The 27,168-nt window shown below is 41.8% G+C and overlaps 1 protein-coding gene across 23 annotated transcripts in view; it reads right to left on the minus strand.

Moving 5' to 3' along the window:
* The window catches only part of PPIP5K1 (diphosphoinositol pentakisphosphate kinase 1), a 45,551-nt gene that overhangs the window by 2,739 nt on the left and 15,644 nt on the right, over positions 1-27,168 (minus strand). For 4 of the 23 annotated variants that reach the window (XM_057306175.1, XM_026479859.4, XM_026479855.4 and 1 more), the window contains 8 exons: positions 26,580-26,696; positions 26,260-26,424; positions 24,270-24,419; positions 23,552-23,642; positions 20,549-20,674; positions 19,774-19,836; positions 14,454-14,591; positions 3,694-3,807 (listed from right to left, as the gene is read on the minus strand). In XM_057306175.1, the coding sequence (XP_057162158.1) occupies positions 3,694-3,807; positions 14,454-14,591; positions 19,774-19,836; positions 20,549-20,674; positions 23,552-23,642; positions 24,270-24,419; positions 26,260-26,424; positions 26,580-26,696 (964 nt within the window). Of the gene's footprint in view, positions 1-3,693; positions 3,808-14,453; positions 14,592-16,098; positions 16,282-19,773; positions 19,837-20,548; positions 20,675-23,551; positions 23,643-24,269; positions 24,420-26,259; positions 26,425-26,579; positions 26,697-27,168 lie in introns of all 23 variants that reach the window. The other 19 variants (XM_057306180.1, XM_026479865.4, XM_026479864.4 and 16 more) reach the window with 8 other exon arrangements.

Raw genomic sequence — 27,168 nt, forward strand, 5'->3', positions numbered from 1 at the left:
AACTCTAATGAGTCATGGTCTATCTTCCCAGAAATGTGTACACATAGATATTCACACTAATCTTCACAAATAATTCCTGGGGTTCAAAGACTTTACCCTGAAATCCATCCATGGATCCAAGGTTAAGACCTTCTAAGTCTTGGGGCATACAATGTTATAGGCTTGTGGATTTTATAGACATATACAACATAAAAATTAATTACCCCAATGCTGACAGTAATAAAATGAAGGGCTTACAGTCTTCAGTTGCACTGTGGGGCAATTCCTACCCCAATCTCTACTATTTCATTGACCTCTAGGGCGACTAATCTACTTTTCTTTTTGTAAATGTATTTATTAATGGCATTGTAACTTTATATTTAAAATACTCTAGTGTCACTAATGATCTGTTTTGGATATAGGGGGCACCTGAATATCCTGTCATCAGAGAGAACCTGGGAAAGTTGGCAAGCCTGAGCCTGCAAAGGCTGAATCAGTCATTGAGTTTAGGGTATGCCAGTTCTCTCTTTTCTGTAAACGGCCACAGGAGGCATGCTTCAAGCAGAAGAAAGGGGAATATGGTTTGGACCAACAAGGCCTATTTAGGGCGGACAAATTCTAAGAAAATATTTACCAATGAGGCTACACACCTCATACTGAGTCAAAGGTCTGACAGTAGATTAAAAACAAGAAAAAAAAAAAATTCACCCAAGGATAGAAGTAGCCTTAATATTCAGTTAGTGGTTTGTTTCAGGCAAATCAAAAAGGTCAGACAGAAACAGAAGCAGGAAGGGCACCTGGGTGGCTCAGTCAGTTAAGCATCTGCCTCTGGCTCAGGTCATGATCTCAGGTCTTGGGATTGGGGAGCATGAGGCTCCCTGCTCAGCAAGGGTCTGCTTCTGCCTCTGCCCTTCCCTCCTCGTGCTTTCTCTCTCTCTCCCTCCCTCTCAAATAAATAAATAAATCTTAAAAAAGAAAAAAAAGAAGAAGCAGCAGCAGAAGCAGGAGAAATAAGGTTCCCAGATGCAGCCAAGGCAATCTTGAGAAAGAAAAACAAAGCTGTAGTTATCATAATTCCAGATTTCAAGATATACTACAAAGCTGTAGTAATCAAAACAGTACTACACAAAAACAGACACACAGATCAATGGAACAGAACAGAGACCCATGCTTATATGGTCAATTAGTCTATGACAAAGGAGGCGAGAATATACAATGGGGACAAACAGTCTCCAATTAATGGTGCTGGGAAAACTGGATAGCTACATGCAAAAGAATGAAACTGAACTACTTTCTGACACCATACACAAATATAAACTCAAAATGGATCAAGGACCTAAATGTGAGACCTGAAACCATAAAAATCCTAGAAGAGAGCACAGGCAGTAATCTCTCTGACATGGGCCACAGCAACATTTTCCAAATATGTCTTCTAAAGCAAGGAAAACAAAAGCAAAAATACACTATTAGGACTATATCCAAATAAAAAGATTTTGCACAACAAAGGAAACCATCAACAAAACAAAAAGACAACCTACTGAATGGTAGAAGATATCTGCAAATGTTATATCCAATAAAGGGTTAGTATCTAAAATATATAAAGAACTTACACAACTCAACACCAAAACCCCCAAATAATCCAATTAAAAACTGGACAGAGGACCTGAATAGACATTTTTCCAAAGAAGACATACGGATGGCCAACAGACACATGCAAAGATGTTTAATATCACTAATCATCAAGGAAATGCAAATCAAGACCACAAGGAGATATCACTTCACACCTGTCAGAATAGCTGGAATCAGAAAGACAAGAAATAACATATAACGCTGTATGTTAACTAATTGGAATTAAAATAAAAAATAAAAAAAAAAAAAGACAAGAAATAACAAGGGCTGGTAAGCATGTGGAGAAAAAGGAACCTTTGTGCACTGCTGGTGGGAATATAAATTGTAACCATTGCAGAAAACAGTATGGAGGTTCCTCAAAAAATTTAAATAGAAATGCCATATGATCCAATAATTCCACTACTGAGTATTTACCCAAAGAAAATGAAAACTCTAATTTCAAAAGATATATGCATCCCTATGTTTATTGTAGCATTATTTACAATAGCCAAGTTATGGAAGCAGCCCAAGTGTTCACCAATAGATGAATGGATAAAGAAGATGTATTAAAAAAAAAAAAAAGATGTATCTATATACAATGGGCTATTACTCAACCATGAAAAGGATGAGATTTTACCATTTGTGACCATATGGATGGACCTAGAGGGTATTATGCTAAGTGAAATAAAGGAAGACAAACACCACTGATTTCACTTGTATGTAGAATCTAAAAAGAAAAAAATAATAAACAAACAAATAAAAAGCAGAATCAGACGTAAAACACAGAGAACAAGCTGATGGGGAGGGGTGGTGGGAGGCTGGGCAAAATGGGTGAAGGGGAGTGGGAAGTACAGGCTTCCAGTTATGGAATGAGTAAGTCACAGAAACAAAAGGTACAGCACAGGGAGTACGGTGAATGGTACTGTACTAGCATTGTATGGTGACAGATGGTAGCTACGCTTGTGGTGATCACAGCACAATGTACAGACTTGTTGAACCAGTATGTTGTATAACACTGCGTATCAACTATACTCGAATTTAAAAGTACATATATTATAAAAAAAAAAAAAAAAGATTTCCAGGGGCACAAAACCTGTAAACATTCAAGAAGAGAGATAAAAGGAGCAATGGCAAGGTGAATGTAAGATAATTTGAAATTCAGGGGAAGAGCTCTTGGTGTCAGGAAGGAATGTCTCTTCTGCATACAGGGTGCCAATTCTGCAACTGTTTAACCCAATGCTGAAGTATGAATTTTTGCTTCAGTCCAATGAAATAATAAAAGCTGTTTCCTGGAGGCAGGTTGAATAAGGAAAGGATTTTTCCATCACTGGTGTCTCTGACCTTTATCCTCCCTCTGATTGTCACCAGGATCTCCCTTCCCTACAATTACCCTAAAAACTTCTTGTGACTCCACTATTCACATTGTTATCAAGGAAAATTAGTGATAGGCTAGGGATTTTATTTGTTTGTTTGTTTACCTAGAGAGCACCAGTGGGAGGGGCAGAGGTAGAGAGAGAGATGGAATCTGAAGCAGACTCGATCTCACAACCCTGAGACCATGACCTGAGCCTAAACCAAGCGTTGAACGCGTAACCGACTGTGCCACCCAGGCGCACCTTGTGATAGGCCAGAGATTATAAAGAATAGATGGGAAAAAGCAGCACCTCAACTTGAACTAACAGCTGAGAGCAGACTTGAGAAAAGGGACATGTAGAAAGTAGTAGCAGATTCTAGTTTCCTTCTGCCAGCTTTTCTATATACTCAGGTTTCCTCTAAAGTCATCTGTACTTGAGAAAGCTACAGAGACCAAATGGGAATCTGAGGAGAATGACGTTTCAGTCCTTTCTTCCCCAAAGCACCCTCTGGGACACTATCTTTTAGGAGCCTCCCCAATGAAACAGAGGGGTCACGGAGAATGGAGATAATGAGACAGGGTAAATAGATCCTCCCTTCGCCTTGGAAACAGCAGATGAGTCTGCTTCCCCTACTGGCTATTCCTGGTCTTTCAACCCTCATCTTCATTTCCCTCATGAGACAGGTCTCTCATTCACCAATCCCTCCACCCCTCTTGGCCTTTGTCCAGGCAGTTCCAAAAGGATTACTTACACCAAGGGGGCTTCTCAGAGCGCTGCCGGAGTTGTAGCGTAGGTGAATGAAGAGTACGGGGTGGGGAAAATGGGCTATCTGAGGCTTGGTTGCTGTGCATAGAGTCAAAGAGGGCTGGACAGACCAGGGAGAGAGAAGGAAGGAAAAAAAGAGTTTGAGGAACCATTCAAGAATCACAGGTTCTCAACATAAGTCAAAACCAACTTATACATCCTCAGGCTGAAAAGTAGCATTTCCTAAGGACCCTTCACACAAATCATTTTTAATATTTTAAACTTTATATTATGTATACTTTCAAACCTTTTTTTGCTCCCTCCCATCCCCCCTTTTTAAAAAAAAGTCATTGAAAGACTAGTACAATCCATACAGATATCTTCACCTCCTAAAGTTACCACATCAATGTGTTAACATTTTGCCATATTTGTTTCATCCATTTCTTCATGCAGAAGTACTTTTTAAAATATGACAGACATTATGAAACATTTCACCTCTAAATATATCAATATGCATCTCTAAAATATAAGGAATTTTTCCTACATAGCCATACACCATTAACAAACCTAACAAAATTTTTAAAAACAAACCTAATATCATCTAATATTCAATTCATATTCAAATCTCCCACAATTATTCCCAAAATGTCTTTTATAGTAATATCCAAACATGAATCATGCATTGGATTAAAAGTCTCTTTTAATCTATAATATTATCCCCCACACCATTTATTTTCCTCAGAGTGCCTTTTTTTTTTTTTTAAGATTTTTATTTATTTATTTGAGAGAGAGCGAGCGAATATGTGCACACCAGCAGGGGGAGAGGCAGAGGGAGAGGGACAGAATCTCGAACAGACTCCCCACTGAGCATGGAGCCTCAGGGCTTGGTCCCATGACCCTGAGATCATAACCCAAGTCAAAATCAAGAGTTGTATGGTTAACCAACTGAGTCACCCAGATGCCCCTCAAAGTGACTTTTTGAAAAGAACAGATCAGTCGTCTCATAGAACTGTCTCACATTCTGGATTTGTCTGATTGCCCTCACAGAATCATTTAACTTGTTTCATTATGCTTATATTTCCTATAAACTGGAAGTTAGATATAAAAGGCTTGATTGGATGATCAAATTTAAATAACTTTGGTAAAAATACCAAAAGGTGCCAAATAGGTACCAAAGAGGTGATCCTATGTACTTTATATTACATATTAGAGGTACATAATGTCTCACTGTCCCATTAAGTAAAGCTAAGTTTACTAACTGGGTTAAAGTGGTGGCCACAAGATCTCACCATTGTGAAGTTTTCCCCTTCTGATTAGAGGTAATCCTTTGGCACCATGCAACCCCATCAACATTTTACCTAATTGTGTTAGTATCCATTGATGATCCTTAATTATTTATGGTGATTTTCTAATTCTATCAATCCTCCAACATTTATTAGCTGGCATATCTTCTGTAAAAAAAAAAAAAAAAAAAAAAGAGCTTTCCCTCTTCAACCGGGGCTCAACGGAGGTTATTTGATTACACTGAACTGCAGTTCTTACTGAAAAGGTAGAGTGTTATTTCCTTTTAATTAGTTTTCAGAGAAAAGAGGTGGTGAAAAGTATTCTCCAATTGTTACAGATGAGAATTATTTTTGCTTTCTTTTTTGTAGAATTATCTACTTATTTATTATGAGTTTGTGGATTTCTATATATTCAGTGTACTATAGTCAATTACTGCAAATTATTCTTTTGAATGCTAAAATGTTCCAGTTCTATCACTTCTTGGCCTTTTGGCTAAAATCAAGTGTAAATGTTCCAGTCGTGGTCAGTGGGAAACTCTTCAGGCTTGATTGCTTCCTTGCTTTTGTTATAACTTGCCTCAGGACGACCTTGTACTTTCCTTGCCCCAGACCATGTATTCTCAACAAAATTAGTTCTTGGTGAGGGTAAAAAAAATCTTAGATATTCACATGGCCACGGACCATAAACAGATATACTGTATATCTGTGGTATTAAAATTCCATGTAGTGGGGGATTACTAGGGGAAAGAATGTCTAAAGAGACTGGGAGAGGGGGTGTGAACACGGGATGTCTTTCCACTTATTTAGGTCTTTAATTTATTTCAGCAATGTTTTGTAGTTTTCAGTGTACAAGTCTTTAAACTTCTTGGTTAAATTTGTTTCCAGGTATTTATTTTGTGGATGCTATTATACATTGTATTGTTTTCTTAATTTCCTTTTTGGATTGTTCATTGCTGGTATGTAGACACAAAATCGATTTTTATGAGTTGATCTTGTACCCTGCAACTGTGCTGAATTTGTTCATTAGTTCTGGAAGTTTTTTTGAGGATTCTTTGCATTTTTTCTATATAGGACCACGTCCTCTGCAAACAGAGAAAGTTTTACTTTCTCCTTTCCAATTTCTATGCCAATTTTCTTTTCTTGCCTAATTGCTCTGCCTAAAATTTCCAGTACAACATTGAACTGCAGTGGTGAATGTGGGCATCCTTGTCTTGTTCCTGATCATAGGGGGAAAACGTTCAGTCTTTCACCATTGAGTATGATGTGTACTATGGGTTGTTCATAAATGCCCTTTATCATGTTGAGGAAGTTCCCTTCCATTCCGAGTTTGCTGGGTGTTTTCATCATGAGAGGGTAGTAGATTTTATCAAAAGCTTTTCTATGCCAATTGAGATGATTGTGAGTTTTCCCCTTCGTTCTTTTAATGTAGTATATTACACTGACTGATTTTCTTATGTTGAATCACCCCTGCATTCTTGAGATAAATTTCACTTTGTCAACTTGGTATTGGATTTGTTTGCTAGTATTTTATTGAGAATTTTTGCTTCTGGGGCACCTGGGTGGCTCAGTTGGTTAAGGATCCGATTCTTGATCTCAACTCAGGTCTTGATCTCAGGATCATGAACTCAAGGCTCTTGTTGGGCTCCACACTGGGAATGGAGCCTACTTAAAAAAATAGAGAATTTTTGCTTCTATATTCATAAGGGATACAGGTCTGTAGTTTTCTTTTCCTATGATGTCTTTGTCTGGCTTTCATATGAGGGTAATCTGCCTTCACAGAATTGTTTTCTCCTCTTCTATTTTTTGGAAGAGTGTGAAAAAAAATTGGAGTTAATTCTTATTAACTGTTTGGTAGATTTCACCAGTGAAGCTATATTGTCCTGGACTCTTCTTTGTTGAAAGTTTTCCTACTGATTCAGTCTTTTTCTGTGTGATATATTATGTTCAGATTTTCCATTTCTTCTTGGGTCAATTTTTGTAGTTTGTTTCTAGAAATCTGTTCATCTAGGTTATCTAATTCATTGGCATATAATTGTTCATAGTGCTCTTTTTTAAAAAGATTTTATTTGAGAGAGAGAGTATGCATGAGTGGGGGTGGGAGGGAGGGGCACTGGGAGAGGGACTCCTCGATGAGCAGGGAGCCAGATGTGGGGACCCTGGGATCATGACCTGAGCCGAAGGTAGATACTGACTGAGCCACCCAGGTGCCCCCATAGTGCTCTCCTATAATTCTTTTTATTTCTCTAAGGTCAGTAGCTATGTTCCCACGTTTATTCCTGATTTTGGTTATTTGCATCAACACTTGCTTTTTCTTAGTCTGCTATTAAGCAGGTTTGTCAATTTTGCTGATTTTTTTCAAAGAATCAACTTTGGTTTTGTTGATTCTATTTTCTATTCTTCACTTTTTTTTTTAAGATTTTATTAATTTATTTGACAGAGAAAGAGAGAGACAGCCAGCGAGAGAGGGAACACAGGCAAGGGGAGTGGGAAAGGAAGAAGCAGGCTCCCAGCAGAGGAGCCCGATGTGGGGCTCAATCCCAGAACTCTGGGATCATGCCCTGAGCCGAAGGCAGACGCTTAACGACTGAGCCACCCAGGTGCCTCTCTATTCTCTACTTCTTTTCTCTCTGTTTTAATCCTTATTATTTCATTCTTTCTACTAGCTTTGCATTTAGTCTGCTCTTCTTTTCTTAGTTCCTCAAGGTATAAAGTTAGGTTTTTGGTTTATGATCTCTCCTGTGTTTAAATGTAGGTGTTTACAGCTATTAATTTCTCTCTTAGCACTGATTTTGCCACATTCCATAACTTCTGGAATGTTGCATTTTCAGTTTCATTCATCTCAATGTATATTCTAATTTCCCTTGTGATTTCTTCCTTGACCTGAAGGTTAAGAATGTGTTTAATTACAATATATTTGTGAATTTTCCAGGTTTCCTTTTATCAATGATTTCTAGCACCATTCCACTGTGTTGGAGAGGATATTTTGTATGATTTCAATCTTTTAAAATGTATTTAACTTTTTTTTGTGGCCTACCATATGGTCTAGCCTTGAGAATTTTCCATGTGCAATTAAGAAGAATCTATATTTTGTTGGTGGTAGGATGTTCTATATGCCTCTTAGGTTTACAGTGTTATTGAAGCTCTCTGTTTCCCTACTGATCTTCTGTCTGGTTGTTTTATCTATTAAAGGTGAGATATTGAAGTATCCAACTATTATTGTTGGAACTATCTACTTCTCCCTTCAATTCTGTCAATGTTTGCTTCATATATTTGGGGGCTCCGTTGTTTGGTGGGTATATGTTTATAATTTTTGGATGCTTCTGATGAACTGACCTTTTTTGTCAATATAAAATGACCTCTGTTTCTTTGAACAATTTTTGACTTAAAGACTATTTTGTCTGACATTAGTATGTTTACCCCAGCTCTCATTTGGTTATTATTTGCATGGAATATCTTTTTCTATTCTTTCATTTCCAACCTATTTGTATTGCTGGATCTAAAGTGAGTTTCGTGTAGACAGCATATAGTTGGATGATTTTTTAAAAAATTCATTCTGCTGGGACACCTGGGGGGTACAGTCAGTTGAGCACCCTACTCTTGGTTTCAGCTCAGGTTGTGGTCTCAGGGTGGTGGGATCGAGCCCTGTGTCAGGCTTCACCCTCAGTGGGGAGTCTGCTTGGGCCTGTCTCTTTTTCTCCCTCTGCCCCTCCCAACACCCACCCCCAGTTTCTCTCTCTCTTTCTAAAATACATAAATAAATCTTTTTATAAATCCATTCTTAAAAAAAAAAATCCATTCTGCTAATCTCTGCCTTTTAAATGGAGAGTTTTATTCATTTACATTTAGAATAATCACTGATAAGGGCTTAATTCTGCCATTTCAATATTTGTTTTTTATACATCTTGTACTTTATTTTGTTCCTCATTTCCTCCATTGCTATCATCTTTGTGGGTTTTTAAAAAGATTTTATTTATTTATTTGAGAGAGAGAACGAGCAGTGGGGAAGGACAGAGGGGGAAAGAGAGAAGCAGACTCCTGCTGAGCAGGAAGCCCAATGTGGGGCTCAATCCCAAGACCTGGAGAGATCAAGAACCGAACTGAAGGCAGATGCCCAACCAGGTGCCCCTCATCTTTGTGTTTAATTGATTTGTTTATAGTGTACCATTTTGATTCCCTTATTTCCTTTTCTGTATATTTTTTAGATATTTTCATAGTGGTGACCATGGAGATACAATTAACATCCTAAATTTAAAACAATCTTGTTTGAATTGATGGCAAATTTAGCTTCAATAACGTACAAAAACTTGCTCCTATAAAGCTCAGTCCTCACCTTATGTTATTGTCACAAATTATATCTTTATACATTGTATGCCCATTAATACAGACTTGTAATGACTATTTTATACATTTGTGTGTTAAGTCATATATGAAACAAAAAAAAAAAGAGTTACAAATCAAAAACAGAAATGCTGACTTTTATATTTACCAATGTAATTACCTTTACCAGAGTTCTTTATTTTTTGGTATGGTATCAAGCCACTATCTAGTGTCCTTTTCTTTCAGCCCAAAAAGCTTTTAACATTTCTTGTAAGGCAGGTTTACTAGTGACAAACTCCCTCAACTTTTGTTTATCTGGGAATGTCTTAATTTCTTCTTCATTGCTGAACAGTTTGGCTAGATAAAGAATTCTTGGTTGACCTCTTTTTATTTTCTTTTAGCACTTTAAATATGTCATCCTACTGCTTTCTGGCCTCTGTGACTCCTGATATGAAATTGGTTATTAGCGGTGCCAGGGTGGCTCAGTTGGTTAAGCATCTGCCTTTGGTTCAGGTCATGATCCCAGGGTGCTGGGCTCAAGCCACACATTGGGCTCCCTGCTCAGCAGGGAGCCTGCTTCTCCCTCTGCCTCTTTCTCTCTGTCAAATAAATAAAATCTTAAAAAAAAAAAAAAAAAGAAAGAAAGAAACTGGCTGTTAATCTTATTAAAGATACCTTGTATTTGGTAAGTTGTTTTTTTCTTGCTACTTTCAAGATTTTCTCTGTCTTTCAACAATTTGATTATAGTGTATCTCAGTTGGGATCTCTTTGAATTTATCCTTGTTGGTGTTTGAACTATTTGGATGTATAGATTTGTGTCTTTATCAAATTTGAGAAGTCTTCAGAGCCCCTATTTCTTCAAATATTTTTTCTGCCTCTTTCTCTCTCTCTTCTCCTTCTCGGACTGCCACTATGCATATGTTGGGGGGTTTTTTTGTTTTGTTTTTGACAGACAGATAGCGCGAGCAGGCACGAGCAGGGGGGAGCAGCAGAGTGGGAACAGGCCCCCCGAGGAGCAGGGAGCTCTATGTGGGGCTTGGTCCCAGGACCCCAGGATCATGACCTGAGCTAAAGGCAGACGTTTAACCGACTGAACCACCCAGGTGCCCGTGTATGTTGGTATTCTTGATGGTGTCCCACAAATCTCTTTGGCTCTGTTAATGTTTTTTCTCATTCTTTTTTTCTTTCCCCTCCTCAGACTAGACACTTTCAAATGACTTATCTTTAATTTTGCTGACTCTTTCTTCTGCCTGCTCATATCTTCTAAGAAAGCCTCTAGTGAATTTTGCATTTCTGTTACACTTTTCAGTCTCAGAATTTCTGGTTTCTTTTTATATTTTCTATCTCTTTAATGATATTCTGTATTTGCTGAGACATCATTCTCCTGATTTCCTTTAGTTCTCTGTCCATCATTTCCCTTAGTTCTTTAAGCATATTTAAGATGGCTGATTTAAATTCTTTGTCCCAGTAAGTCTAACATCTGTGCTTCCTTAGCAACTGTTTCTGTTAATTTCTTCTGTAAATGGACCATACTGTCCTGTATCTTTGCATATTTTATGTTTTGTTGAAAACTGGACATTTTGAATATCATAATTGTGTTAACTCTGAATATCAGATTATTCCCCCTCCTCAGGGTTTGTTTTCATTGTTTGCTGTGGGCTGTGGCTGCTAAGTGACTTTTCTAAACTATTTTTGTGAAGTCTGTCTTTTTTTGTCATATGTGGTCTCTGAAATCTCTGTTCCTTTAGCTTGTTTCACACCTAGAGTTTTTTTTTTTTTTAATTTTTAGATTTTATTTATTTATTTGAGTCAGAAAGAGAGAACACAAACAGGGGGAGAGGGGCGGAGGCACAGGAAAAGTGAGAGGCAGACTCCCCACTGAGCAGGGAGCCTGACACGGGGCTCAATCCCAGGACCCCAAGATCATGACCTGAGCTGAAGTCAGACATTTAACCAACTGAGCCACCCAGGTGCCCCATAGCTAGTATTCTGACAAGGATTTCCTTGAATGCCAAGAACCAAAAGAAGGGGAGAGGAAGATGGGGGGATAGGAGGCAGAGGGAGGGGAGGGGAGTTCTTCCAGTCTTTGTAGATTGTTCTATGCTGAGATATTACTTCAACACTTAGCTAGACTGTTTACAAATCCCTCTTAGCCTTCAATTCTTGCTTGTGCTGAATCTAGAGTTCGGCCAGAGGGAAAATCTTAGGGTCATCTCATGTGTTTTCTGCACATGTGTCTTTCCCTAGGCACGCACATGGCTTCTAAATTCCCTAGTATATGTGAGGGCTTTTGAATGCCTTAATTTTCCAAAGAAACTCTCCCCCTAATTTTTCACTCCAGGTTTTCAGTACATTTATTGTTTGCCTCAATTATAATTTTTGCCTCAGGCAGCAGCATATTGTTCGTTTGCCTCACAACGTTTTCAGGGAACACTTTCTGCACAGCTACTTTTCTGCCCCAATTCAGTGAAACAAAGGTAGGCAACCTGTGACAGTTCTTCAGGTTAGACAAGTTAGAACAGATAAGTTAGAATAGACAGAAACAATTCTTTGAGAATAAAGTATGTTCTGCTCCCTTTGGACTAGGGACCAGAGTTCCACACTGAGAATATGCCCTGTCATCTTTAAGACCGCTGCTGAGGTTGGGGAGAGGGTAGGATAAGAGATAGTAAAATGGGGGCGCCTGGGTGGCGCATTCGTTAAGCGTCTGCCTTCGGCTCAGGGCGTGATCCTGGCGTTCTGGGATCGAGCCCAACATCAGGCTCTTCCACTGGGAGCCTGCTTCTTCTTCTCCCACTCCCCCTGCTTGTGTTCCCTCTCTTGCTGGCTGTCTCTGTCAAATAAATAAATAAATTTTTTTTTTAAAAAAAGAGAGAGATAGTAAAATGATGGGAAGCTTCCTACCACTCTTAGGTTGCCTCTTTCTTGATTTAGCATTTTCCTGGTTGCTGCAAACCTTTGATTATTTTCCAGAGTTTCTGACAAAGCTGATTCTGATAGTTTTTGATTGATTTTTTGGTGTTTCTGTGGAAGGACAAGCCCTTGGAAAAACCTATTGCTTAATTTTTACATTTAGATTTCTGAACCATATGGAATTTATCTTGGTATATATCATGAAGTATGAATTCAACTTTAATTTTTCTCAAATGACTACTCAGTTGTGCCAACTTCATTTATTAAAAAGTCTATCGTGGGGCATCTGGGTAGCTCAGTCGGTTAAGTGTCTGCCTTCAGCTCGGGTCATGATCTCAGGGTCCTGGGATCAAGCACTGCATGGGGCTTTCTGCTCAGCAGGGAGCCTGCTTCTCCCTTGCCGTCTGCCCCTCATGCTTGCTTGCTCGTGCTCTCTCTCTCAAATAAATAAATAAAATTTAAAAAAAAGTCTGGGGGCACCTGGGTAGCTCAGATGGTTAAGCGTCTGCCTTTGGCTCAGGTCATGATCTCCAGGTGCTGGGATAGAGCCCTGCATCAGGCTCCCAGCTCATCAGGGAGTTTGTTTCTCCCTCTCCCTCTGCCTCTCCCCCGCTTGTTCTCTGTCTCTCTCTCTCAAATGAATAAATAAAATCTTTAAAACAAAAAAGATACACCTCAGCTCTATTTGTACTTTATTCCTAAAAAATTTTTTTAAAAAGTCTGTCTTGTAGTGAAGAGAAGGGCCATATGCACCCCAATGTTCATAGCAGCAATGTCCACAATAGCTAAATCGTGGAAGGAGCCGAGATGCCCTTCAACAGATGACTGGATTAAGAAGTTGTGGTCCATATATACAATGGAATATTACTCAGCTATCAGAAAGAACGAGTTCTCAACATTTGCTACAACATGGACGGCACTGGAGGAGATAACGCTAAGTGAAATAAGTCAAGCAGAGAAAGACAACTATCATATGATTTCTTTCATCTATGGAACATAAGAACTAGGACGATCGGTAGGGGAAGAAAGGGATAAAGAAAGGGGGGGTAATCAGAAGGGGGAATGAAACATGAGAGACTATGGATTATGAGAAACAAACTGAGGGCCTCAGAGGGGAGGGGGGTGAGGGAATGGTGGGATAGGCTGGTGATGGGTAGTAAGGAGGGCACGTATTGCATGGTGCACTGGGTGTTATACACAACTAATGAATCATCGAGCCTTACATCGGAAACCGGGGATGTACTGTATGGTGACTAACATAATATAATAAAAAATCATTAAAAAATAAAAATAAAAAGTCTGTCTTTTGGGGCGCCTGGGTGGCACAGCGGTTAAGCGTCTGCCTTCGGCTCAGGGCGTGATCCCGGCGTTGTGGGATCGAGCCCCACATCAGGCTCCTCCGCTATGAACCTGCATCTTTCTCTCCCACTCCCCCTGCTTGTGTTCCCTCTCTCGCTGGCTGTCTCTCTCTCTGTCAAATAAATAAAATATTAAAAAAAAAAAAAAGTCTGTCTTTCCTCCAATATTTTGAAATGCTAACTTCCATCCATTTCTAAATTTTCTATTTTGTTTGATTGATCCGTCTATTCATGTATGAATACAACAGTGTTTTCGTTATAGAAGTTTTATGCAATGTTGTAAAATCTGATAGGGCTAGTAACTTTTCATTACTCTGGGGTGCCTGGGTAGCTCAGTCAGTTAGGTGCCTGCCTTCGGCTCAGGTCACGATCCCAGGGTCCTGGGATCAAGCCCCACATGAGACTCCCTGCTCAGCGGGGAGCCTGCTTTTCTCTGTCCCTCCGCCACCCCCCACTCCCGCCCCACTCAGGTGCACACACGCACTCTCTCTCACTCTCTCTCAAATGAATACATAAATCTTTAAAAAAAAACAACAACAACTTTTCATTACTCTTTTCAGGGTGTTCTTTGGCTACTCTTGCTTGTTTATTTTTCTGTGACAACTTCAAAATCAATTTGTCTGACTTTAGAAAAACATCAGCATTTTTATTAGAATCTCATTAAATTTATAAATTAACTTGGGAAGTTAGGATGTTGAATTGGCCTATGCAATTAAACAATTTTCAAGTCTACTTTTGCATCTTTTTGGAGTGCCTATCCCCAAATTTAACTTTTTTACTTTATTTAATTTATTACATATTTAATTTATATAATTCATTTAATTTATTACTCACATTCTAGGAAGGATAGGAGTAGGGACAGAGACAGGGGTACAAGATAAGAGTATTCTCCATACCTGCAGATGCCTGTGCTTGGGCATCAGTATGGCGCTGGCAGACTCTACTCAGGAATTCACTCACTTGACGCAGGGAAAGGGCATTATGCAGTGTTTCCAGGGGGTAGATGGTAGGCACCATGGAACACCCTTCAAATCCTGTTAGAAAAGAGATGGGCAAAGTCAATGTTATTCCTGCCAGATATACCCCAATTGTCCAAGGAAGCATGGAGTCCCTGAGAGCCGTGGCTTTTGGAGTATGGGGTATCCAAGATCTCAGGAGAGGGAACTCTTTAGAGCCCCTACAGGTGTCTGTTTCTCACCTCCAGATTTTTAAGAAGTCTACCTGCTAAGGCCTCCAAGTGAATCAAATCACCTGTCATCCTACCCATGGAGAGCGTGCAATGACCCACAGAAAAATCAACAGAATTCCAATAGGGTAAGCACCTACATTTCTCTTGCTCTTTCTAGGGGAATAAAACCAAAGTCCAGTGCTCGCTTTGGCAGCACATATACTAAAACAGAAGTCCAGAGGTAAGGGGTGAAATTGAAGGTCTAAATGAGGTAGGGAGGTCATGGAGCTGGGAAGAAACAGGAGATTTCAGGGATCATGTAAAGAGAACCGGATAAAGGAGGAGGGCATGGAATCTGAAGAAGGATTCATGCAGATTTAGGATATGGGTAGAAAGGCTAGAATATCTGGAAGCAAGCTGGAGTGCATGCAATACACATGAAGCTCAGCCAAGGAAAACCACATGCATGAACAGGCTGGGGATGGAAGTTCTTTCTTGGTCATTTCCATCACATCAAAGCTTCTCCCTTCTGCTCTCACTGGAAAACCCCAGACTTGTTAGGATTTCTCTATTCCATCAGGAAAGTGAGGCAAATCCCTAGGAAGAAGAATAAATACTGATTCTCTGTCTGAACCCAACAATTCCAATGTAGGTTCACCAGTCTGGTCAAGGTAAAGGGTAAACCTAAATATATAACCCTAATCCCAGGGCCTGTTGATGAAAAAAAATGTCCCCCATTGGAGGATCAAGAAGCACACATCCCAAGCATTTTTTCAGCCCCCAATCTTTCTTATGTCTCTCTATAACTCTTTAAAGAAATTAAGAGTAGGCAGGACAGCAATATCTATGTAAGACATAGCCTCCTGTTCACTAATGACTAAAACCTGTAATTCAAAAGGATTATACCTGACCATCTTCTAACTCTGGCCCTTGTTTGCTTCAAAGATTCAATTAAGACCTTTGTGCCTCAATTTCCCCCTGTACTCTTTGTGGCAGGAGCATAGGAGAAGTACAGTCTCTAGCTCCTCAGAGTGGCTAGAAAAACGTTTGCATTTGAGGATGGTAGTAGCAGAGGGTTATAGAGACAAGAACAGATTTCAGGGCAAGAGACCACTCCTATACTGAATAGAACTGGGAATGGGTAACATTAGGAGGCAGTAAGGAAGGAGAACAGTAAGGGGATGAGCAGCCAATGCTACAGCTACCAGGCAGTCTGGCTCCAATCCCACATCCAAGCAACTAAATGCAAGTCACATAACCTTAGGGTAAACAGGAGAAAGGAACAGGTGGACTCTCCTGCCAGAAGTGCAATAAGCAAAGCAGTCAGGCCCAGCCAGGGTAGTGGCAGCAGCCAGCTTGGTGGCAGGGGGTACCGTAGAGGCACTCGGGGTCATCCTGGCCTGAGCGCAGCCAGTTCCGGAAGAGGCGCAGGTGGTAGGAGCACTGGTGCAGGTGATGCGCCAGCGTGGCATCCAAGGAAACTGGCCGGCCCCCTGGACAGTCAGAGGAAAAACTGCGCAGCAACCGGACCACAGGGTGCTGGTCATCCAGCAGCTCTGGAGGGGATGGGGGGGACCACGGCAGGAAGCACAAAGATAAAGAAAGAGAAGAGGGAGAGACAATGAGGGGGGCACTGAGTGGCACAAGCATTACTGGGAGGTGGGGCCACTCAGCTCCAAGGTGAGCTAAGAGAGAAGCAGAGATGGTCAGAACAACTGGGTATCTCTTGCAGGAAAGAAGAGTGTTGGCATCACACTGAGTCTAAAAGAAGGGGCTAGTGAGGCTTCATCATACAGCAAGGCCCTCCCCTCTTCCATTGGGCATAATTAAATCGGTGCTTACAGACAGCAATCACATCATTCTGGATGGGGGTAAGCTGGCAGTTTTGTGGCTGGAGTCTTGATTAGAGTTCTAGTGTCCCTGTTCATTCCTGGACAAACTCTACTTAGGGCCTGCTTCACAGACGAATGTATCTACAAAGTTGGTATAGAGACGCAAAGATTCAAAGTCACTTAGAGAAGAGGGTCAAGAATTGTACAGGGTATTAAGGCAAAGTCTGAAGCTAAAAAGGCTCCTAAAGGTTCAGGCCAGGCCTTCTGGACCAGACTCTAAAATAGCCACAAACAGGGCTGGTGTTAGGTAGATGGCAAAGGAGATTGACAGGACACCAGGTATAAAGGTCCTTTAAAACAGAATATGTAAAAAACAGAATCAATATGTGAAAATGACGATGCTGACTAATCAGCCTTTACTCTTGTCCAAATATACAGATTTTAAAGAAATGCTGGCATAAATCTCAGGATTCAGGGGACTCTGTATCCATTACTGAAGCCAAAAGAAGTTAGATAATTTTGTATTTTCTTCCCACTGCTGGTGAGTCTAACTTTGTTCAGCTGGTGAGTGGAAAAGCTTCAATCCTGAACCACTTATAATTTTAGCTGCTTGGCAAGCTTTGTAGATATATGCAATTCAACTGCAAACTGTTGAAGGCAGTGAAAGGCATGTGGAAAGGGGCATAGAAGAAACCAGTAAGGAAAAGATCCTAGGTAAAAAGTATGGGTCTTAACACCTGATGACACGATACTGGTATAGAGAAGGTAGGTCAGGTAGCTAAAGATGACTGCTCAGAACTCTCAGACCGGAAGTGGTTCCACAGAGTGATCTTATGAGACTATGGTTTCCAGAGACCTCAGTCTGAAAGTCAGGAGAGGTTTCAGCTCTACCCAGGCACTAACTGTACTCTAGAAAATAATGGGCTTGGTAAATCCAATGGGTACTCTAACATTCCAGATGAGGGTGAACCACAGTCTCTTTCCCACTATGTTAGTTTACTCTGGTGAGTTCAGCGTGCAGTTTAGTAATGGGCCATACTTGTATACTCAGTGTAGTCACAAGATGTGACAGAAGCTTATTAGGAATACAGGAAGGGATGGCTGAGAGATGTTCTCTCATTAAGGTAAGGAGACAGCACTGCCTTGCCTCCTTTCCAAAGCTAGGTCCAGGTTTTCCAGCTGCTATTTCAAAGCAAGACATCACAGCCAAAAGATGGTGATGATGGGACAGTAGAGTGCATATTGTTGTCACTAATCTGCCATTGGCAATTGTAGACAGAGCATCCATTCTGTAACTGCTAGGTCAGTCAAGCAAGATGTGACCATGGGATAGAGCTCTCATTGTCCTGAGGGACAAATTAAATCTAGGTAATCTTCAGCAAGAGACATAATAGCTCCAAATTTCTCCTGATACCAACAGGGAGATCCCAGATTCTGGTTTCTCAAGCACTTTTGCTTCCAAACTCAAGTACAAGAAGAACAATGGCCAGAAGGCCCCTGACGAAGTGTGCAGGGTGTCGGAGGAGATCTTGAATTTACTCTCCTGTACTCTACTAAATTATCTAGGTCTTTCTTCTTCTCTTCCTTTTGGTAGAAATAATTCATCTCTTTTTCAGCTGGTGAAGCTGCTAATCAAGGCGTCAGGGAACTAGAGATACGTAGGTTCGAGGATCTGTTTTATGGATCTGGATCTTTTCTCACGTAGCCCAAGAACTAGCAGATCAGTGATTTAACTCTGATTTCAGGGGCCCAAGTTCCAGTACTATATTGTATACTCTAAGTAACACATCTCCTAAGTCCAAGTCCCAGGCTGTAGGGCTGGGACAGGTGCATGAGGTTCTACTCTGCAGATGACTGTGGCACAGGAAGGCCAGAAGAATTTGAAACTAAATGTGTAGGCACAGCCATGCCACTCTGAAAGAGAAGCTCCTATCACAGGGACACATGGGAGCTGGGGTGGGGGTGGGGTTAGCCAACCTAGGGAAATTTCAACAGTGCCTAGTGGAGAGGTATGGCCTGATTGGGCTAAAATCTAGCAGCTGCCATTGGCTAAGGAGTTTCTTCCAGTCAGAAAGCCAGGCTAATTTTACTTCCTTTGGAGAGACTTAATGCTTGGACAGAAGAAAACCATGTCTAAGAAAACTGGATTTACAATGAAAACAAGATACAAGGCAGAGAGAAATTAAGAATATAAAGTACAAAACAGGGAGTAAGCCCTGGGTTCCCCTGCCATGCCCTACAAAGAGAACACTGCCCTTCAGGTTTTGGTTTACACAGGTCTCTAAACTCTCCCACCTTAGTATGGCCAGACCAGTTCTTCAATATTTTCAAAATATTATTCATTCCTAAGCTCCCCCAGAATTCCCAGGAGACAGCTCAATTTCCACTTCAAGCTACTCTGAGATAGTGGTGTCTTAGGTAGGCTGTGGCTACAGGGAAACTGGTAACTCACGCTGTATAATTCAAGGTACAATCCCTTTTCCTTTCCCAATGCCTCCTACTCTCATCTTTCTCTCTTTATCCCAAATCAATCTGGGCTCCTGTTTTCTAGGCCCAGGCTCTAAGTTAGTAGTAACATAAAGCAGATGTCAGGAGCACAAGAGCCACATAAAGTACACACAATGATAGGAGATAGGAATATGGTGATGGAAAACTATAAACTCAAGACCAGTACCCTTAGGGGTATGCTTGGGAACCGGGAACTGCAGCAGCATTGCTCCATAAGAGAAACAAATTAGTCATTTACTCCAACTAAGAGTTGGAGAAAAAATAGGAAGATCAAAATTGTATAAGCTAAGGAGTGGGGGGGGGGGGAGAAGACATGGAGATGATACAGGAAATACTATTCTCTTCCTAAGAAAGAGAACCACTATTATGTTTGTACAAAACCCAGCAGTCATGTGATGGGAAAAGGAATGGTTTAATTAATATTTTGGGGATGATGCTGAAAAAAGTGACAGAATGGTGATGATGGTGACCATGGACATAAGTCCCTGAGTTGCCACACAGATAGGGCAGCCAGGCTGCAGCCAAGACTAAAGTTTGTCACAACAAAGGGTATGCCCCAAGAGGGACACTTAGTGAGTGGTTCATTCGGAGACAGCACGTTGTCAACATAGTGGAAGGCAGAGGCAAAGTCAGTGTCAGAACTCAGAGGTTAAGTGTCTGGAGGTGACATAATGAGGGGGAATGACGTTGAGTCAGAAGCAAACGTACCGTTAGTCGGATGCTTTGCAAACGACACAGAAAATCGTTTTACGGCCGGGACAAACAAGAGCTCTGGGGAGAAAAGACATCATGGGGATTATACCCACCGCTGTCCCCACCCTCTGCTCTGGAATTTGCCCGCAATATACTCTGTTCTTTACAGTTAGTATATGACCTGCTCCCACCCCCCCCTTAGATTCCTGACTATCACATTTCAGTCTTCTCCTTTGGTATAATCTCCTTGTAGGAATCTGTGTGTCATCTCTACCACAATATGGCCCCACAAACAACCCTAATTTCACCACCACATCCTCTTTCTGGTCATTTGGAAATAAAATCTGTGTAAAACCTTTCATCCCTTCCCCCAGTCTCTTTCCATATCATCTTTCCTGACTTGGCTGAGCAACTTCCCCATCCCTGATTTCCTAGATTTGAATCAAGACTCCACTGCATTTTTCCTGACCATGGATCATCCTCCTTGGTCCTTATTCCTACAGGCCAGAATCCAGGAAAGAATATAAAGGTGGAGTAAATTGATGTAGCAGGGCTGTATGTGGGAGATCATGAAGGGATAAGCATAAATAAGTAGTATTTATTGCATTGAGAGGGAATGCAAATGGAGGCGTGGATGGGGTCTAGGTTTCTTCTCCCCTCTATAACTGATGAAGCAAACTTGTTGTAAGGCCAGTGTCAGTGCCATCTTAAGTATAAATGGTTCTTGAGCTGCGCCTGTGCTGGGGGACAAATGAAGAAATGAGTTGCCCCCCAAAACCCACCCACATACCATCTCGGTGCTTCAGACTGGCAGGTGGTAGCTTTTTGCCATGGCTGCGGGCGTAGTCCTGAAGATTCGGGGCGCTGGAAGAGCCACCCAGCACTGTGGTGCTGAACAGCCCTGTGCACTGTGAGCCTGCAAGGCCGGGAGTGCATTAGTAGCCACACAAAGCTGCAATTACCACACAGAAGTATACATAACTTCACATGACAACATGAAGACACACACACATAGTCACTCAGAGCCACCACTATGTGGCCACTACACATAACCACAAACAGATTTCACTATTGTCCACAGCTACACTGGGCAAGCAAAGTAGGGATTTTGCTAAGATCTACATGGTAGATACAAGAGGCCACTACAAATACAGGGTTAGTCATATTAGGGGACTCAAAGTTACTGAAAGGGGTAGACTATGCTCTCCAGGTACATTTTAGGAATTAAAAGAATAGGTAGATTTCTCTAGATCTCACCAGATTTAATTCAGTGCTCCTTACCCTAGATACCGAGTTCGAAGAACCCAGAAATATAGTCCCTTATAGACTTAAAAGGAAAGAACTTTGATTGAAACTAGAGACTAGGTTTTGAGCACTCAGCTCAAATTCCAAGTTCACGTAAGTTCCAATTCCTCCTAAGTTCTTCATTTCCTCCTAAGCCTTTAATCCAACGTTCCCTTCCTTCTATCTCTCTTTAGGCCTTTTTCACTTTTCCCAAGAAAAGAAGTATGAAACTCACTGAATTTTTAAAGCTAGAAGGGACTCAAAGATCATCTAGTACAATCTTCTCATTTTAGAGGTAAAGAAACAGAGATTCAAAAGGGATCTCATTTGCTCAAGGTCATATAGTTTGTCAGAAGCTAAACTAGACTGGAATCCAGGTCTTCTGATTCTGAAGACCAACTGTGTTCAGTTAGAAAAGAAATAATTATATTTTTTGTCAAGAATAAACAGAGCATTGTTTCTGAAGTGAAGACGGACACAAATTGAAAGACATGTGAAGAGTCAGGTGATTACATGGACAGCATGCCTACTATGTGCTGAGGGCCCTATTAAGAAGGAGGACGTGGGAAATAGGAAACAATAAAAAAGCCATGTTTTTTCTGCTTTCAAAAGTTGCCTTATAAGCCCTATGCTCAAAGCCGGATGCCTACACATATGAGTTTGAAGAAAGCAAAGGGAACTCTATTGCCAATGACAGGAGTAAATAAAACTTTAAAAATCTCAGCAAATAAACCAGTCAATGTTCGAAATACGACTGAGAATAGGTTTGGGACTCTATAGTCCCCTCTCTTACTATAGCTCACAAGGATGGAGTGGGAGGGAAGAGACAAGATTGATACCCAAGTTTATAGGATTTGGCTCTCTACTCCCAAATCCATCTTAGCCAAGAACCTGGGTTTGGCTTGGGAACTTAACATAGCAGAGATGGACAGAATGGAAAAAAGGTCAACTTCCTCTGAGCCCACAAAGAAAGGGCCATGGTTTCAGGGGTCTCAGCATTTCAAGGTCACTATAGAAATCAAGAAAGCTCAGATGGCTAATAATCTGGAATTCAAGACTGCTGCTCTATGCAGCAACTTTTCCTACCTTTCATGTGTAGAAAGGCTCTAGAATGGGGTTCCAGAGTAATAAAGGCTGTTAAATATGTCTACTTTTCTTCAGAGAAGCTGAAACTAGCTGGCTTTATCCCAGACCACCCGAGCTTTGTTCTACATTTACTTCCTTCACTAAATCATTTTCTGGTGCAGTCCTGCCAATCCTGCCCTGTCCAGTCCTAGGATCATCTCAGAGGGTAGTGTCTACCTTACCACCACCATCTGTCAACCAGTCCCACATTCATACTTCTGTCTTGTTCTTGACAGCATTCCCACTTAACTGGGCTAGACACAACTATCCTCCTTTCCAGCTTACCTGAAACCGATTCTTTACTGAAACTTCTGGGAAGAGAAGTCCATGTCACAGATCTATGCATTTGTCATTTATTTTTCATGCCCCAATCCATCTACCTCATTTCAGGGATCTAGAAGGCAACCTACTCCCATAAAATTAGCCAGGAAAGTTATCAAGGCCTTTTTCCCGCTTGCTGGTCCAAAAGCTAACCATTTTGCAGCCAAGAAATGGGGTGTCAAGAACAAAAGTAACAGCAAAATGAAAGGAGCTAAATGGAGAGAATAAGAGGACAAGATAGAAGCCAGAGGACCAAGTCCAGACCCCACACAATTGTCTCTAATTGCCAGTTTTACTTACTGGCTCACAAGGCCCTGTATTCAAAGACAGCCCCTCCCGAGGACCACTCCCCACCCCCAAAGAATACAATACCCTCTGAGGCTTGGTCCTTCCTGCAGTCTGTGTTCTTAGGAAAGGTTGAATGATGTTCTCCACCCCTCTCCAGGAATCAAAAAAATCAAGAGACAGTCCCTCAAAGTCCTGAGAGAAGCCTCTGCCACTACACCAGTCTCAGATATGTCCCTCAAATTTCAGGAAGGAAGGAAAAAAAATTACAGAATTAGGAGAGGATGAAGGAGAGGGTATGGAGGTAGGAGGGGCCAGAGCAGGGATACAATAAACATAGGTCGCAGAGGAAGACATAGCACAAGTTCTCCAAATGAGGAACAGGACACTTATGAGGAGGTCACAAGTACCTCTATTTATAGTTTTGTCTCTGATAACTCTGAAGTATCAGAGTCTCCATGGTCCCTTAAGGTCTGGGCTAGACCGGGAGGACAGATAAGGAATGAGAGGGGAAGCCAGAAAAATGCCCTTGAGCCAGAGAAATGGGGGTTGGTGTAAAAAACCGAAAGACAAATACCTTCCTGGAATGGAAACAATCACCTGGGATCAAAGTTCACACCTAAACATGGCTTCTCCCAATTCATCCTCCCTAGCCCCACCCGACAATTCCATTGACTAGATGACCCCAATGCCTGTGACCAAGGTTTCCCACAATTAAACCTTCTGGAACAGACAAACACCCCTTCCCAACAACAGGTGAAATGCTGGAAAACCATACCTAGGCCACTCTGCTTCATCTCTGTTGGTGGCCGTGCAGATGAAAAGAGCCGGTAGCCACCAGGCCTCGAGGATGAAGTCTCAGAAAGCACCTGGAGAAAAAGACTCTAATATTACCATTTTGCTACCTCAACCAAGAAGTTTAAAACCCAGGTCCTGAATTCCTGCCCCTATAAAGCCAAGCAATGTCAGAAAGTCTGGAAGAACCAAAGGATTTTTATGGGGGAAGAAGAATGAAAAGGGAACGGAGAGTGTGCTTTGCAGAGGGAACTGTCCAGGGAATCCTATATACCAGATGGCACTTGTATTTCCAAGATGCCTGTCCCCACAGCCCTTCTATCCCAAATCTGAGAAGTCATTATTCAACCATTCTCAGTTCTCAGCAGAGAAGGGTTCCTTAATCTTATCTATCACTCCACAGGACTCAGAAAGCCAATCACAGTAAATGAGCCGTGATAAGAAGGAAAGTCTGGCTACCCTTTCCTCTTTCCATAGGACAGTTGTGGTTATGGCAACCACACTCGGTTTCTTATCTCCACCAAGAAACCCTCCCCTCCATGTCTGGAGACATGAAACAGATTTCTAAAAGGGCTACAAGGGCCTAATCACACAAATCCCAACACACACACACCCCACCACCCCCAGATAGTGTTCTGAGTTCGTAGGTCCCAAAAGGCAAAGACAGAGGCAAGAAAGGAAGATGAAGTAGGGAGGGACACCTGTGTGCAGGATGCCAGGTGAGTGGTGGACACAGCCCGGGGCTGTAGGCCGATGGCTGGGGAAGGCCTGGGGAGGTCTCCTGACCTCCTGCGGCGCCGCCCCCGCAAGGGGATCAGGTCCAGGTTCCCCGTGCACTGCATGTTCATGACCTGCAATCAGACCGGGTGGAAAGCCGGTCACAGCTCCTTTAACTCCCAGGCTCCCAAAAGCCCCAGTGCCCATTGGGTAGAGCTAGTTCTAGGACTGAGAGGATGATCACCTAGGGCACAGCTGCTATGAAGGTCACAGATTCTGTATTCTAAAACTGTCCAAAAATATGCGATGACAAGAGAAGGGATGGGGGGAAGAGTTGTAGTCGATAAGGTAAGAATACCATGTCTATACCTACAGAATAAGGAAATGAAATATTAATATTAAAAGGCTGTGTGACCAAGGAATAGAGAGAAGATTTTCTTGCAAAGCTGAGGAGCATATCTTGGGCAACCACCATCCTGGATGAACCATGGTATAAGCAACACTAGGAACTAAAAGGAAGAAACGTGATTACAGCAGGAAGCTTCCTGTAGGCCTGAAAGAAAAAAGCCAACTCATCAAGTCTGAGAGATGATACACAGAGAGCTCTGCTTTTGTCTCTCGACTGCTTAAACCAGAAGGAAAAAAGGGGTTAAGCACAACAGTGCCAGAGAGACTGGCAGGCCATGTGAATGGGGAAGACATTTCAATGTGGAGAAGCAGTTTACAGATGGGAGATTATACATCATTCTTGTCCACTTGATCTCTCCGCGTGAGTCTGCAGGGTACTAGTGTCCCGCGGTACTAAGTTAACTTACACCTCAAAGAGAAAATGATGCATGCCCCTCCTAAAGAAGCTCTGAGTATTCATTGCACCAAACATACTGTAAAATAATCAGGAAGAAAAGAGTAAGTCCAAAACAGACTGTAGCTTGTCTTCTCAGCTTTCTCCAAAATCTGAACTGTAAACCTCTGGTTGAACCTATATACGCTAGTCACCGATTCTTCTGAGATATTCCTAAAATGAAAGACCGATTCCTTTAAGACGGAGAGCTGGTACAGAGCCAGGTGAGTAGATTTATCTGTCAAAGCAGGATCCAAAGCAGAGAGTCAGAGTCCCTGAGACAGGGATGAATCACGGGGTCAAAAAGAGTGTCACTGAGCCAAAGATGGAAAAAATCTTTCCAAGAAAAAAGACCTGAACAAAAACATCAGCACAGTTAGCTGGACACAATGTGACATTTATAATAGTTCCTCCTTCTAGGCTAGAGAACTACAACCAGGCCTAGAGATACACTCCAAAAATGGTAGACACAGGCCCAGGCTGATAACCCTCCTCAACAGAACAGAGGGAAGACAGAGAGCCCTCCAGACTTGCTTCCCTATCTGGGAAGAGTACAGATAACCCTAAAAGGATGATATTAAAGCATCACGTAATTGCTCCTGTCTGAGCTATAACTTTTATCCAAGGCAACAAAGAGATGGAGAGAGCCTGGCCTTTAATAGCTATTGATTTATTATTACAGTTACTGTTTACTGAGCATCTATATGGTAGATATTACTTGTGTTTCACAGATGAAATACTGAGGCTTGGAGAAGTTACCTTTCCAAGGTCACACAGCTTTTAAGTATCAGACTGGGTGTTTAGCCCAGAGTTCATGCTGTTTCCACTATATTTCCTTTTAAAGAACAGCGTTTTCAAATCCATCCAGAGGCCTCCTCCTCAATCTCATCTCTTAAAATCCTATCTCCGAGGCACCTCTCACTCGTATCGCTTTTAATCTCAGAAGTAGCAACCAGCTTAAAGGAGCTTTATTGGGAGACCAGCTGTGAAGAGAAATTAAGTAAAACATGCCCACCAGGGACAGGACGACTCTGCTTAAGGTCCCAAGAATCCCCCAAGGGGATTCAGAGGATTCACAGATATTGTCCTATGAGCAATTTCACCACTTCTTTCTCCCAAGCCCCTCCCATTACCTCCATGGAGCCGGCTTTTCGGTTACGAATGAGGGGTGATCTCCTCGGGAGGCCAGGGCCCTCAGGGGGCTGGGGTGAAGTCTGCAATGCCCGGTCTGGTTCATCTGATGCCTTCCCTGGGCACAGGTTCTCAATGCTGCCTTGGTCTGTTTTCATCTCTTCGTTCTACCCACCAACAGGCACAGATCAGAAAGGTGTTAATGGCCTCCAGCCTCCTAATCCCAGACTCCCCAATCCTTTTACCTCCCTATACTATTTCTAAGTTTCCCATCACTTGGTTCCTAAAGCCTCTAATCTGAAATCCCAGCACTTGGACCCACCTCAGAAGAAGCTGGACGGAATCCACAGCCAGCTGGGGCACTGCCTTCTTCCTCAACACCTTTCACTCCAGGGCTGAAGTGTAGCTCCACATGGAACCGCTCCTCTGATAAGGGATCCTATGGGCATCAACAGATGAAGGGGCAGTGGGAAAAGTTGGATATGGTGGTGGAAGACCACGCAGGGACAACAGAGAGGAACTCAGGATACAGCCTCGCAGGGGTGAGGCTTCAGTATCTTACTCCACTCTGGCGCTGATCTATTGGAGCTCCCCCTTAACTATAGTCAAGTATTAAAGGATCCTCATTCCCTCACCCCCAGCATTTGAGATCCACCACCACATGGCTTTCTAACCCCCAGTTCCACAACTCTTTCCATCCATCTCCCACAGTAATTCAGTTTTGCTACAGTACATACAGCAGCCCACTTAATACACACATACAGCATACATACATACTACACCACGCATATCTTTGTGGAGCCAGATGAAAAAGGCATAACAATGTTTGAGAGAAAAAGACTCCTCATAACATCATCTCAAATTCTATACGCTCCCTAATGCAGAGTTATGTTCTATGGTATCTCTCTGGC

The sequence above is a fragment of the Ursus arctos genome, unplaced genomic scaffold, assembly GCF_023065955.2.
Source record: "Ursus arctos isolate Adak ecotype North America unplaced genomic scaffold, UrsArc2.0 scaffold_36, whole genome shotgun sequence".
Classification (NCBI taxonomy): domain Eukaryota; kingdom Metazoa; phylum Chordata; class Mammalia; order Carnivora; family Ursidae; genus Ursus; species Ursus arctos.